At 31.2% G+C, this 16,302-nt stretch overlaps 2 protein-coding genes across 2 annotated transcripts; one reads left to right on the forward strand and one right to left on the reverse strand.

Annotated features, from left to right (window-relative positions):
* The first annotated feature begins 255 nt into the window (after positions 1-255).
* On the forward strand, positions 256-3,141 carry LSm-4 (COMM domain containing 5 Like Sm protein 4). Its single transcript, XM_075295672.1, has 3 exons — positions 256-685; positions 742-885; positions 960-3,141. Exons 1-3 carry the CDS (start codon positions 282-284, stop codon positions 1,186-1,188), a joined length of 777 nt encoding a protein of 258 aa, XP_075151787.1. The 5' UTR covers positions 256-281; the 3' UTR covers positions 1,189-3,141.
* Positions 3,142-3,185: 44 nt separating this feature from the next.
* Positions 3,186-5,086, reverse strand: Galt (Galactose-1-phosphate uridylyltransferase). The gene is made up of 3 exons (XM_075295660.1): positions 4,529-5,086; positions 4,301-4,470; positions 3,186-4,096 (listed from the first exon to the last, which is right to left on the reverse strand). Exons 1-3 carry the CDS (start codon positions 4,554-4,556, stop codon positions 3,236-3,238), a joined length of 1,059 nt encoding a protein of 352 aa, XP_075151775.1. The 5' UTR covers positions 4,557-5,086; the 3' UTR covers positions 3,186-3,235.
* Positions 5,087-16,302: the final 11,216 nt, after the last annotated feature.

Genomic DNA, 16,302 nt, shown 5'->3' on the forward strand with positions numbered 1-16,302 from the left:
AAATTAATTCTCCAAATAAAATAAATAATTTCATATATACTAAGCACATAGAAGGATTTCACATGCCCTTATTACGAACTTCAGATTTTCGTCTGGCAACAACAAAGTACCACTTAAATCAAAACTGAAATGAAAATTTCCATAGTTTTTCGATTTTTTTACTTTGTATTGTGTTTCGCTTCAGAAATCGAATATAGTACGCTACTTTACTGAGGAAAGTACAAAATATTTTACCATCCCTGGTACATGCCATCAAGAGCCATATACAGACATATGCATATATGTGCAAACAATCCGAAAAAGAAAGGCGGAGGTCATTTTTGTTTGTGAACGGAAGAATACAGTTCGTCAAAAGGACATCAAGAAGCAAACGTTTATACTGCACAATGTCTACAAATTTCCGCTATACTATTGTAAAAACTATTCGTCCCTATGTAAAATTTTTTCCACAACTTACAAAGCCCGTCATGCGGGTACTTATCCAAGTGTCATTTCACTATATCGAAAGTTCCAAATGTTCCCCGGAGGTATTGGATTTAGCATTAAACAAACTAACCCATGCCGGACACACAATACCGGAAAATTTTTGTGAACTTTTTGCAGCAATTCTACAGATAATGCAAATATTTCTAAGGACGCCCGTGAAACAAGACGAATTAAAGGATTGCCTGAAACAGGATTTAAGGTATGGACTTTAATGGTAATTGAAGTGAAAAACTGAAATAGTTGTTCTATATTCAGAATAAATGATGAATGTGTGGAAGATTTGGCCAAAGTTTTACACAATCATAGGGCATCGTTGACCAAGAACTTTGTAGAAGCCAAAATGGTGCGGTCTTGTGCCAAGAATCTACAGTGGCGCATCAATATATCTTTAACTCAAGGGTAAGTAAAGGCAACGACATCCAACATAATAGAAAAAAAATTAAGAGTTTTTTCCCATTTTGTATATTTTATAGTATACCTCGAGGCCCTTCATCGTCTTCCTCCGCGTTAACAAAGAAAACAGCTGGAAGCGGAGTTTCTGCAGTTACACCCACCATAATATTGCATTTCCAGCTCTCGGATGGTCGCTATCGTACTCTTGAATTGCCTTTGGCTATGTTCCACCGTCTGCGATACAATATTGCTGTTCTTCTAAGTGAAATGCAATCGTTACAACAACGTGCGGTTATGAAAAAATTCTAAATAACCCAGTCACAACAATACAGGAATACACACACACATATACTTATTATACATACCTACAAATACATAGTGCGTTGGTTGAATACAAAAGGATGTGTACATGCATGTACATGGTGGAAAACATTTATACCCCACATTTACACAAACACATACCCTTGCGCCCTCAAGACATTCCTTACATTCATACGATTTTGGATCATCTCCAAAAACGGGAAAAGAACAATTGAACCTAAAACCTTACATTAAATGTTTCAATGTACGACAGTCAACCACAAAAACACTGCAAATACACTTGTTGTATGTGCTTCAATGTTAAATGGTGATATGACTATAGATGATACCACCCCCTACACCCTATTTAGAAATTGGTGATTTTATGATGGATGACAAAAGGTAAAATTGTAATAACCTTCAAAATCGAACATTTACTAACTAGCTTCAATGCTCACTGATATAGATATTTAAGCTTTAATTACCAGGATTTTTGAAAAACTTCAGGTACTGTAAAGTTCTGTTCGGTAACGAATGTACAATCGAATCATTGCCATCTATATCCAATTTTGAGAAAGGAATTCATAAAGCATAGTGAGTGTAAAGGCTATATTGCTTTTAAATAGTCGCAATACTTTCCAAATATTTCTAAATACGAAAAGTTTATTTACTTTTAGTTACTTAGTTCTAAAATAAGTTCAATGTGATCTCAAATTCTCGCATTCTAACCTTATCCTCCTTATTTAATTGATTAAGCTCACATAAAATGTTAAACAGTTTTTGTGAACGCTAAAAATAAGTGCCAAATTAGCATACATTTTAATTTTCCTAGATAGGTAATTTGTAAATATTCGGATATTTTAAAACCTTCCCATAATGAAAGGTTAGAAAATTATTAAAAGACATCACCTTGTTTTGCCCGAAACGCTGTGGTATAAAAACGGCCAAAATAGGAAAGCCCAATTGATGTCATTAAATTCAAACCTGTATTAGGTAGGCTTTTTGAATATTGAATAATAAATCTGTATCGGACTAAAATACTATCAAAATCAACATGCGAGTAAAATTGTCTAGTATAAATTTCATTTTGTATTGCTAATATATATTGTAGAAGAAACATAAATATATTCTTTTACTACCTTTATTTTAATTTTGTTGATAAGACTCTTGAACATTATATTTTGACAATGGATATTTCAAGCAAGCAAATTCTAGCGGAAAAACTCGCTTAGAGCTATATCAGTTTTTCAGGTGGTGTAGGGATTGTCATAGTCGAATTGTGTCGGCTGCTTTTTGTCATACCTAAATTAATGTTTTTGCTGCATTGACATTGCTTGTACTACATACCCAATCCAATAAAATAATAATACGTATCATGCAGCTGTGTGCGTATTTCCGGTATGTATGGTTGTTTGCTCCGCTACACATGTATATTGTACATTGTTTATATGTAACGCTTTTTTATATATAGTATCAAAATTAGAATAGAAACAAAAAACAAACAAAAAAATATAGTTGTTAATAATATACATATAATGTCATAATTGTAATACTAGTAAAGTGATTAGTATAAATGTCCTTGTTGGTTGTTAAAGTTTACACAGTTCATAAGTATTTGGAAAATGTTGTTTATTGATGATATTCGAAGAAGACTATAAAAAGTTTCGAATAAAAAAATGTGTTGTTGTCTTTTTGGCCTATAACCATATGATATAGATATTTACACGCATATAAGTATTTACACACATATACTATATGTTTATATTACAGATAATTAAAGGGAAATACTAAATTACATAATTACACACGAATACACATACAAAATACACGTTTATATACGTATAAAAAAGACTTGACTATGTGGTTTATATAAATAACAGAAAATAATTTATAACCTAATGGATTTTAACCCATGATTTTTGATTATCATGATGCAAAATAAATTGAAAGTTTCAAAACATACATACATGTTGTTTTTTTTTTTATCACTATATAAGAAGTAAACGTTCTTTTTTTTCATTTAAATAACAATATATTATTTAATATTCTAGTATTATTACAATTTTAAATAGTGATTTTCCCCATCCAAATCTCTCAACCGCTGAGCAGCCTGCTCTGCCGTTAAATCTCTTTGGGCTTGGCATAACAATTCAAATCCAACCATAAATTTCCTTACCGTTGCCGATCTCAAAAGAGGAGGATAATAAATGGCATGCAAGGTCCAATGGTCATTTGCATTTGCGGATAGATCACCGGTGGGTGCCCCATGGAAACCCATGGAGTATGGGAAAGAACATTTAAATAAGTTATCATATTTCGTTGTCAGTTGTTTGATAACCAAAGCTAAATTCTTTTGTTGTTCCAGTGTAAGGTCATTTATGCGTTTATTATTGTTGCGAGATATGATCATCGTTTCAAATGGCCAAGAGGCCCAATATGGCACTACCACCAGCCAGTCGGGATTATTAATAACAATGCGCTCTTTACGTATCAATTCCTTAGCTACGTAATCGCTTAGCATGGGCTTTTTGTATTTTTCGTAGTACTTTCTAAGATTATTGTCCTTAAGTGAAGGCTCTGATGGTAAAAATGAGCATGCCCATATTTGACAATGTGGATGCGGATTGGAACAACCCATGGCAGAACCTTTGTTTTCAAAAATTTGCACCCAAGTGTATTTCATACTTAGTTCATTGAATTGGTTTATCCACTCTTTGATGACAGCTTCAATTTCTTCTGGTATCATTAAAGGCAGTGTCAAATTAGACTTGGGATGGAAACACATAACACGACATGTTCCTCTAGCAGCAGTTGCTTGGAAAAGTGGATCATTGCTTTCTGGTGGTGAGGGAATATCTTCTAGTAAAGCTGGAAAGTCATTAGTAAACACAAAAGTGCTTTTGTAATTGGGATTTTTCTGTAATAAAAAGCCAAAGTGTTTTTATTTATTAAAAACATTGACAACAAAACCAACGGCAATAGTTTTAGCTCCATTTCTAAAATTGTTTCTTGTATTTATGATATATTGGTAATTTATTCCTTCTCAATTTTATTGTGGCAAATTCAAATTTAAAATCTGTTTTTATTTCACTTAGGCAACGAAGATAAATGTAGCACTTACTTCACCATTGGGTCTAACGACACCGGGACATAATGGATTATTCGGATCAAATTGTGGTAAATTATTTTGTTGTGGTGATTCTTCTTGACCCAACCAGGGTCTGAGCATCCTATGTGGACAAACCAAAATCCATTGTCCTGTTAAAGGATTCAATCTTCTATGTTGATGCTCTGTAATGGGATTATACACTCGTCTCCATTTTCCATACTGATATTTATACGCACCCACCTGTTGGTATGAAAGTAATTTTATCCATTTTGAGTTCCTATGCGGACTATGTGACTCAGTGACAATTATCTTCTTATCAGTTGTAAATCAAATGGCATACTGTATTTCAACTTGCGATTATTTCTACTTTAGATTATTGACAATTAATTTGCCCTTGTTTTGGAGTGTGTTTTGTTTTGATACGACGACAACATCCAAGTGAATCAAATTGCCAGACCTTTTTCATTTTGTGTTGACACAGAGAGGCAACCCAACAAACACAAGGATGAGCATTTTTCATAGGTAACGCCATATCAATTTGATAGTGAATCCCATCTTGTTGCAGGCACATGCAGCAACATACAATGGCATAGGGGGGTGGCCAACTGGACCATGGCAAATTTATGTAATTTCTATTTTTGGTGTCCACGGATATATTATAGGTGGCAAAAGATTGTGACGGATGTTTATGTTTGCAGTGGTAGTATTGTGGAAAATAGTTTTTCTTCTCATTTAAGAGAAGAAAATATTTTCTGGGTGAATGGCTTCTTGTTGATGTGTGGCTGTGAAATGGTGTGGAAGAAATGAAGCAGTAGAGGTTGGCTGCAGTGGCAGTTCATGTAGCGGGTAGGGCTAAATGGGAGCGTGTGACTGTGGCGTGTCTGTTGCGTAGTTGGTGGAATAGGTTTGGATTCAAGCAATATTCAAATGTGGTTGGTAGTGTTTGAGATCCAGCTAGTATTTTTGTTTATGACTGTCTTAAAGTGCTACTACCCAATAAACACAAACGTTTGAAAAATGCTAAATTTCAATAATTTTTCAAACATTTTTTCAAAGGATCAGGGTAACATTCAAGTTGAGAAATTGTTGAGAAAATCGCGTTCTCAACAAAAAACAGACATTACCCTCAACAGTGAAATTCAACACATTAGCAATAATATCTCAAGTGTTATCCTCAAATTAAAATGCATCGCTACTCAATAATTTGTCAAACAATTTTCGATGCGAGTCAAATTCAAAATTAACATCGTTGCAAATACTTTTCAACCTTAATTTGTCTGAATGATATCCCCACTTCAAATTTAAAGTCAAAGCCAAAATTCTATGAATTTTGTATAATTTATTCAATTTCATCAAAATAAAATATATAATAATACACTACACTACATAATACACTACAATACCAATTGATAAATAATAATTTTATTAAACATATCAACAAATAAGAACAAAAAAAAACAAACAACAAAACTTTAAATATCTTAAACATTATCAGTAAACACTTTTGCATTGATAATTCGATTTCCTTCCTTTTGGTGTCATAAAACAGCGTTAAAATTTATTAACATGCGGGCAATTTGAAATTAGGAACGTACGGGACAGCTGTTTAGAATTGATTTCCAGCAGAAGGAATTTACAAAATATCCATTTTAAACTGATAATAGCATATGAATTAAACTGACGATGTGATGCACATTTTAATTCAGAAGTTGTTGATTTTAACAATTTGTTGTTTATAACAATTTTAATTGGTTGCACTTGTAATGTTTCTGGAAACTTTTTCTTGTCGATAAGCCACTCATTTTTCATTGGCCAGCTTCTTAATGTTTGCAAAAATGTAGCATCCAAAGATTTTAGTTTTCTGCGAAGAGATTTAAATTTAGTGACTTCTCTAAAGTGTTGATTTAATTTTTCATATTGATGTAATAATTATTATAAACTATTTGAAGCAGTTCCAGTTAATTGTGCACCATTTTTTCATCGGTCAGCTTTTTCATGTTTTCAAGAACGTAGAATCCATAATTTTAGTATTCTGCAAAGAGATATACATTTAGTGACTTCCTTAAAGTTTTATTTGAAAAGTTGTTGCATTTGAAAAACGATCACAGGATGATGTTTATTGGGTATGGACAGTTTCAAGCGGATAGGCAGATCTTCACACGGACTATGTCATGATTCTGCGCCACGGTATGTTGAACTACACTAAGCATGAGTTAGATCCTCTATTCATGTTAGTAAAGTGGAAGTCAACAGCCGTTAATTTGAATTGCAGGGTAGTATTCAGTATTATCATTCACGATTAAATCGACAGGAAAACAAAACGAAGGAGGGTGTCAAAGAGGAATGGACGAAGAAAATGGGGGACATTGGAAAGTTGGCATTTGGTGGTGTTGAAAGCGGGGGTATATAAATGACAAGGGTAGCCCAGCTGAGAGGCAAACAAGACGTTATTGGTGAACATTCAAACCAATGTATTTATTTGTAAAGTTAAATTAAAATATTAACAAGTGTAATATAATTAAAGTAATATTAAAGGATTGATTGTGTTTAGTGTTTAATTACACAGTAATTAATACTAGAAAAAAATCTGGTGGTCGACAGAATCTGCACTGGCCTCCGTGGACAATTGTGAGGGCCAGTGCTTTCTTCTTTTCTGGTTGCTCGTTGAGAGCTTATGTTGAAGCCAATATTGAGAAGTTTGGAGAATATCTTTTCGTCCACATTTGTACCCCAACACACAAAGCCAAGTTCTTTGGGGAAAGCAAGAACGCCGAATTTGCGAAGTTGGTGGATTACTACGTTGTTGGACAACTCAAAGCCATATATATGGATGCTGATGGTTGGAGGCTTCAAGTCTGTTTATTCAACATAATCCTGCAAGAAAATAAGAAAACGAAAGTCTGTCAATAAGAGCAAAAATACCAGGTAACTTTGTGTTTCATCAGTTGTTGTGTATGTCTGTCCTTGCGCCATAGAGTATAAAACGTCGACAGATGATACTATTCCTGAAATTGCGTGAAAAAGAAATATTATTCAGTATTATTCTCGATTCAAAAACAATATAAATAGAAAAAAGAGGGAAAATAATCAATATAAAGGTGGGTATTAAATTCGAGTTTTTTCACTGAAGTGAAAACTAAATCATTAAAAAAGGCATAAAATTATACATATTTGTTGCAGATTTTATTATAACTTGATGGGGAATAGCCCAAAGAAAGTTTTCACAAAGTTTGTATTCCTTAAAAAGTATTATTAAAGAAAAGTAATCGTGAAAAATGGCGATTTTAGCGGCTAAAGGTGAGTATTAAGTTCGAGTTTAGCCGCTAAAATCGCTAAAGTGAAAACTAAATCAGTAAGAAAAATGCATGAAATTATACAGATTTGTTGCAAATTTTATTATAACTTGATGGGGAAAAGCCCAAAGCAAATTTTCACAAAGTTTGTATTCCTTAAAATGGATTATTAAAGAAAAGTAATCGTGAAAAAATGACGTTTTTAGCGGCTAAACTCGAACTTAATACCCACCTTAAACTCGAACTTAATACTCACCTTAAAGGTGTGAAGAGGTATGAGGTAGTTGTGTGAATACCATTGTGTGTGTGGTATTAAGGGGCCCAAAGAAATATGGAATTGAGGAAAATGGAGTGCTTTGGGTCATGGTTGGGTGGGCAAGTGTGATGTCAAAACACCAAGACCTCTGGATCAATGTTTTCCCATTTGAGATTGTCGTAAGTCGCGTTTTTTGTATTTGTGTAAGTCAAATCCTTTCAATGTTAGTGCTCTGGGTTTGATATAGGCGGGTTGAGTCCCACACCCATTGAGATCGCCGTAGTCAGCCGGACGGCCATGTCAAACGCCGCTATAGACGCATATAACAATCTTCAACATTAAATCAAATGGCCTTGCAAATTGTTTGCTTTCAACAAATTTTCCAATAGGTTTTAATCATTAAAATGAGATCTAGTTTGAAAAGTTGTTGCTAATGAGTTGAGAAATTGTTGCTAACGTGTTGACCTCTACTGTTGAGGGTAATGTCTGTTTTTTGTAGAGAACGCGATTTTCTCAATATTTTCTCAAATTGAACTCTAATCTAATTCTTTAACAAAATGTTTAAAAGCGTATTGAATATAAGAATTTCTCCAATGCTTGTGTTTATTGGGAATAGTACAAAACAGTGTACGAAAACAAACGAAACGATTGATGTACGTATCATTTAAAGTCACAAACTTTTCGTCAATCGTTTTGTACGCAGACAAAAACAAAACAACGAAACGAAATAGGAATAAAACGTTTGCAAACGTTTGCTGAGCGAAACGATGATAAAAATGTTTAAAAAAATCTTGTTTACCAACATAACAGGTGTTATTGTTCCAAGAATAAATTGAATAAATAATGCAAGACAAAAATAAATAACATTCAAGTTTTTTCTTCTTGTAACGATTTAATGAAACGTTTGCGAAACGTTTGCATTCAATGTGTATTGTTTTGTTTTCTATATTTTACTAAGCACCGCAGTACTTTTTAATTTAGGTTTGGTTTCCACTCACGAACAAAAACAATACAAAACGAAAGGCAAGCGCCGTTATCTTGGGGTTTCGTTTCGTTTTGGATATGTGGATTGTACGAAACGAAACAATTGGAAACGTTTTGTTTTGTTTGTTTTCGTACGCTGGTACAAAAGCGCATTATGCGCTTTACAGACTATCAGTTATTACGGATGACAGTGCTCGTGTCGAACATATCCCATATATTGTGCACATTATAAGTTAAGTCCGAAGGCATAATCGATACTGCTACATGTTTATGGGATCGATAACACATTTACCGATTATTTAGTCATTGCCGACAAGTCGTATCGATCCGATACACTGTAAGATTCTTTACAAACACCGACATTCCGTGCAGAATAACTGATAGTCTGTAAAGCGCATTAAATTCGTTTAAAAGTGATGCTTTGACGGCGTTTGACATATCGACGTTGACATTTGTCAAAACTGATGAGACCATTTCACCAACAATAGGTCTGTTTTTCTGGCAATAATTATCCAGTAAAAACCATAGACCTTATAATACATAGATGATCCACTATTCTCTTTAAAAAAGATGTGTTAGTTCCAAAAATTAATTTTCTGACATTTCGTTTTGATTTTTTCGTAAAGAGTCGCGCATTTGCTTTTGTGTTGTTCGTAAAGAGCAATGCTGCTCAACATTAAATTTCGTATTTTAATTTTCGGTTTTGGTCACAATTTTTGTTCAAATATGAACTTTTAATATATTAATTTATTTGTAAATCCTCTGTTGCATCATAAACGTTCTAATTTTGTGTAAAATTGACTAACTACAAAAAGGAAAACGAAAGAGATTGTAAGCGTGCTCTTATTTTTCTCGTTTATTCTTAATCTTCGGAACTGTCAAACATAGTTTGACACCCATGGCTCATCTATATAAATATTATAAGGTCGATGGTAAAAACTAGCAAGAGAGTAAATGTACATTTTACTCTCTTTCCTTAAAATTGCTGAAAAGTACGCGAATGCAATCCAGTTCCTATTTGTATATTCCAAATTAAAACATTAAACATATTCAGATTTTTAGCTTCCAGTATAATTGCGGAACATGTACATTTAACTTGTGTTTTGTTGTTATCAAACACTCAATCTGATAACTGTCAAATGTAGTCTCACGCTCTCTTTTGCAGGCTTTTTGGCGTAATCGATCGACTTCTAGTAAAAAATTGTGATAATTATCAAAAGTTATTGGGTTCTCGAACGGAGCTAATCACACTAAATAAACATGCTATCAAAGTAAGACGAAAAGCAAAGTAATTGGATATTGGCAGAGATTTTTTTTATTTTAATGGAAACATAGCTACGCTGCTCCCTTTGTATTCGCGATTCGTGGCTTGTTCACAAATGTTTTTGCATAATAATTTGTTTTTAATGTTTAATGTAATGTAGTTATATAATGTGTACCATTTTACTATTGCCCATTTGACCGGAGTGAATCTATAATTTTATTCGGATCAGCAGAAAATTTCAATAAACTACTGACTTTTCTGCAGAACGTCTGCTGTTCCAAAATAACAGATTGTTTGATGTTTTAGCAAAAAAACTGCTAAAACAGCAGCATTTTCTTTGCTGGAAAACAGCAGACAGCGTTCGCTGTTAACAACGGACATTTTTCTATGAGTGTACCCAAAAGGAAAGGGGAAAAGTCTCGAATATACGGAAGAGCATTTTGCAATAATGTCGATATCTGTCTTCTTGCTTCATTAAAAAGATTAAAAAACAATTTCCATGATATTATGTTATTCAATAAATACTTTATTTCATTTCTTTTATTTTCTTTCATTATAATTAGTTATTAATAATGTCTATATTATTATCATAATACATAATTTTCTTTTGGTTTTGTTAATAATTTAATATCTCTGTTTTTTTTTAATTATATGCAATTTATTTAAATCATAATCGTAACTTTTTGCCTTTCAAATAATAATTATAATAATAATAATTTATTTGTTGTTTCTTGTGATTTAATCAGTCGTTCTGCTTTTTTTATTTTAAGAATTTTTAATTTATTTTAGATATATCATATTTACTTTTCTTAGGTTTTATCTTTTGTTTTTGTATGATGTATTTTATATATATATATATATAAATATAAATGTATGTATGCTTTAGAGTATATTTTTCACTTAATAAATTAAAAAACCTAACACAAACAAAGCAATTGTATTTAATTTTTTTTTTCTATTTGTTTTTTAACTTTTATTTTTTATTTAGCTATCGTTTATTATTGATTTTGTTTAACAATCACTTGAGGAATATTTCTACATACAAATATAGTTTTGTTTTCTGGCTATTTGCTTCTTCTTCTTCAGTTTATTATTAATGTTTCCTATATGCATTTATTTTGTTACATAAATGTAATAATAATAATAAAAATTGTACAATTGGTAATACATTAATAAATACAACAATTTTTCTTAGCAGTTTTGTCAATTTTCCTATGTAGAATAAATTAAAACATAATCCAGACTCTTTTGTATGATAGGGGCTAATTGCTCATCCTCCAATTATTACTTAATCGGAGAGAGCTACGGTTAGTCGACATTTTGTATGTGGTTAGCTGTGTTATCGACGCGATAAATAATAACAAGGCCTAGAAAACGCAAAATCTCGAACATTGTTGTATCTAATGTTTGCTGTTAATAACAAAAACTGACTGCTGTTTGTTTGGGTTTTGCCAACACAACAGACATATTGCTGAAAAGTCCGTAGTTTGCTGACATTTTCTGCTGATTCTGATAAAATTATAAATTCCCTCCGGTCTATGCGATAAGAGATTTACAGCAATGACATTTGTAAATAAATCTCCCTTTTTTAATATATGAGGAGATTAATTTACTTCAAAATATCGATTAAAACTTTCTGCTTCTATAACAGCCATTTCAAGTAATGCTATTTCAGTAGCGAAGTTTATCAAATATTGTTAACACACACGTTTGCTAATTCAGCAGTATTTGTTTTCTATTTCAGCAGAGAAAAATGGTTGCTGTTTCAACTAACGGATGTTTGCTGAAACACCTATAGTGGCTGCTTTCTCTTATTCCGCACACAAAATCGTTTTTTTGCAAACATTTTTGCTGTTATGCATAACTCATTTTTTGAGTGTAAAAATTGTGACCATAAGTAATATCACTTTTGTCTAGAGATTCAATTTAGAATTTGCTAAGAAATTTTATGGGTTATTTTTCGATTTGAATGAATCAAAATTGAATGGTAATATCAATATTATTTTAAGTTTGTTTTTTTTTTTTATAAAGAAATCTGTTAGCAGAAATGTCGATTCACCTTGACCCGATCTTTAATTTCGAAAAATTTAAATAATTTTTTAAGGATTACAATTTCATCAGCTTACTGCACAGAAAAAAATATTTTAGTCTTCGTTCACAGAAGTGAAATCACCAACAATTATAATTTTATTTGGAAAATTTTCGGTGATGGTGTTTTTTTCTGTGTGATATATAATATTTTGTGCCACAATATGCAATGATAAATGAGTCAAGAAAATTAGATAGCTTTGTATGCTGTGTTAACACTCTAACTTTCCCCTATCACGTCGGCACATTTCGAATGGATTGTAGCGCCCATTTATTAAAATTTATTTATTTAAATTTGAAAAATAATATATAATTGTTTTATATTGTACCAAAAGTGTTAGGCTTCCCTGAAACATAATTCAATACCGCGTTGCTACAAAAATTAAAATATAGCTAAAATAACTCAGCAAAAATGCGTCGCCAAAAAAGTAGTGAAAATGTTCTGTTGGGATCCGGAAATGTTGCAAAATTGATGCAGCAGCGATGAATTTAACATGGGCTTGTCACAGGACGGATGTCCACCATTTCAACAGCCGTTGCACTGAATTTGAATCACTTCTTAGGGGGTCTGAACTCAGTGATATTTAAAAAATGTTGTGATATTTTGCCAAATAAATATTTTTTATAAATTTTTTATGATTTTTAATGCATTCTAACGCTTGTCTGAAATGTTTGACCACAAATATTTTCAAAAATTCGCAATTCTAAAATGGATTTAGCATTTTTATCGACTAATTTTGAATAATTTCTTCCATAATGTAACATCAATTGGATTGTTAGATTGGTTGTACAATTCATCTTCGATCGATTCGGATACCGTCAATTTGATTCTTCAGCGGATAAATGCCGCCTACCTAATAGACAATCCGTCTCTGGCTAAAAATATTTCTCAGCCGCAACGAATATATGGGTTGGCTTCATTCTCTGTTATCATGATGTAATAATAAGGTGAAATCACAGAAAATGCTGAATAAAAACTATTTTTTGTCACACAATGATTTTATGCATTATTTTGCAATTAAGAAAACATTTCCACTTTCTATTATGACAAACAACTCCAATCTAAAATGGCCATAAGCCCTGCCTTGCTTATGGAGAATTGTTAGCGATCGATAACACCGTCTCGTAGAATTTTCCCTAGCATACACAGCCGTGTGGTAATGAGGGGTAGTAAACATAGGAGTGAATATTGGCAAGAAACAAGAAGGAAGAAACACTGTTGTTATCTATGTTACAAATAAAATAATTTTACAAACAAAAAATACACAATTAATTTTTCCTAAGCACATTTGTATGCATTTATACTATTTTTATAAAAATATAATTTTTAAAATATATCAATTATAACAATAATCATTAATTAATTATGAGGTTCATTCTATGTTAATGTTATATTGGGGGAGGAGGGTTATTTGTATCTGTATTGGTTTATTCTTTTGTATGAATTTTTCTAAACCTTTTGTTACTGTTTTTGCATTTACTTTACCTTTATACGTTATAAGATGTATATGTATGGATGTATATCATATATACTATATATAACAGTAAGATGTATATACATTTCTTTTAGTGTATATAAAGTACATATGTAGTTAATAGTACATGCCTAGTGTTTTGTAAAAACAAAAAAAAATATAATAATTTAAGCATAATTCTATAATTTAGGGTAACCCGAAATATATTCTGTTTTGTGTCGATAATGGGCAAAACTTCCTATAGTCAGGTTATGATTAAACAAAAAAAAATCGAAAACATAATTTTAATATTAAATACATCTTATTAGTTTTACATATTTCGAGAAATGTATAAAAATAGATGTATTGATTAAATCATTATACCAAGCAATACGATAGACAAAAACATTTTATTACTTATACACCCTAATACCCAATATGAGTGTACCGGAGTGTGCAATAGCATTCATCGTTTCTCTTTTTTAATTGGTAAAAGGAATTTATTTTATTAATAAAAATAATTATTATTAAAGGTGTGTTGGTTCTTTTGTTTGTTTGTGTGTATGTGTGTGTGTCTGAATAGCATTTGTTTTAGTAGTTTGAATTTTAAATAGATTTAATCCTAAAATAAATAAAGTAGCATGGATGTTGTAGTTGTTCTTAGTTCTTGTGTATTCATAATTCGGTTGATTAAATATTTTTTTTTCCATTTCATGGATATTTTCTTTATACCAAAATGTATTGTTTTGGTGTCTACGAATGTATGTATGTGTGTAGGCGGTACATACATAATGAGTATATAAGAATTCTGAATAATACCATTGTTACTGTCATTGTTGTTCATTGTTTCCGTATCCGATTGCTATAATATTGTTCGTATAATATAAGAAGATAATAGTTCAAATATAGAGCTTAGCTTTTGTTTCGTTTTCGTCTTAGCAAAAAATAAAATAAGGTGGGGTTCATTTTGTGTATTTGTTTGTATTGATCAGTTTGTAAAAAAGTAATTAGAAAATTCTTGAAATTTCAATATTGATAAAAGGAAAATGATTTGATTTGGATCGGTCTATCGGAGTGCTGTGCGATTAATCGTTTCTTGTTCAAGTTTTCGATTGTGTTTCTATTTGGTCTTCTAAATCATTTATCCAATATGGCACTGCTTCCAATCGTTCGTCTTATCCACAAAACGATAATAATATCGGTGGGGATTTTAAAATGATAATGAAATGCCGATTAATTTCCATAATATTTACTCACTTACCATTTGGCATAGCTATGACCTATTATGGTTAACTTCAATTGATTGTCGGAAAGGGTATTAAGCACTAAGAATATTCCTCCAGGGAATAAATCCGAAAATTACGAATGTAAAACTATGCAGAAAAATGTAGAACTATACAATCACAAAATTATTTGATTCAATTCAATTATTCCATTTGATTTAATCAATTTTTAATTGATTTTATTTATTAAATAAGTAATGCAATCAATAAATATTTTAATTCAACATTTTTTAAATTCAATTAAGATTTTAATTGAAAAAATATTAGTGATATAATTTTCTGTGTATGTAAGGTTTCAACTAAAGATTCAGAAGAAATTTTGCGATAAATTAAATAATGTTTACCTCATTCGCGTTCTACAGATTAATTTTAGTTTTCCCCTATTTCGAAATTAAATTAAGGGTCCAACCGCACAAAGATGAACCAACAATTTTTGAAAATTAGGGATTCCATTTTCTTAGTTTTTACAAAAAGTCGTTTTATTGAAGAGTCTAATTTCGACTTTTGTATCCATATTGTTTATTAGACATCCCAGCAAAAAAAAGCGTCGCCAAAAGAGTAGTGTAAATGTTCATTTTGAATCCAGAAGTGGTGCAAAATTGAAAATTGATGTGAATTCAGTGATTGGGATGTGAATTAAGAAATTCTGTGATATTTTGAGAAATAAACAATTTGTACAATCTTTTATGATTTTTATTGCTTTCTAACGCTTGTCTGGAACGTTTGGCATCAAACTTTTTCAAAAATTCTCAAATTTTCTAGAATCATTTTTTCCGGCAAAATTTAAATAATTTGTACTATTTTATTAATTCTGTTTTTAACCTATTTGAAACAAAAAAATTTTAAATTTCCCATTGAAAATATGAAAAAAGTGAGTTATAAAAAATTGACTCAAATGAACTTCCTGTGCAGTTAAAATAAAGAACCTCTTTTGGAGGACATTTTTGGAAGTGCTTTTATAGTTGTGCCTTTGGAATAACTTCCCAATTTTTTTAGTGGGATACTTAATGAGGAAATTTCATTAGTTAGGTCAGTTATTTAGAATCGATATTTACGAAATACAATTGAAATTCCCTTTTTGTATAGCCGTTTTGCTTTGTACAGTGCTTCCATTTTAATTTAGCTACACTTTGTCTTCCTCTTTAATAATAACCCCAATAAAATAAATTTTAATTTTCTTTTTCAAAAACACGTGCATTAGTTTTCCAAATTGTTAATAAATGTTGAATTTTTAAGAACATATTGTGCCCAATAAATATATTATATATTTGTATTCCATTTTCGTGACGTTTATTTGTATTTTGGTTCTGATAATTTTCCAAAAAGAAATTCTTATGATATTCCATTAAAGCGCCAATTATATCCTATATCGATATAAGTATATATCGTGTT

The sequence above is a fragment of the Haematobia irritans genome, chromosome 1 (assembly GCF_050003625.1).
Source record: "Haematobia irritans isolate KBUSLIRL chromosome 1, ASM5000362v1, whole genome shotgun sequence".
In the NCBI taxonomy this organism is placed as follows: domain Eukaryota; kingdom Metazoa; phylum Arthropoda; class Insecta; order Diptera; family Muscidae; genus Haematobia; species Haematobia irritans.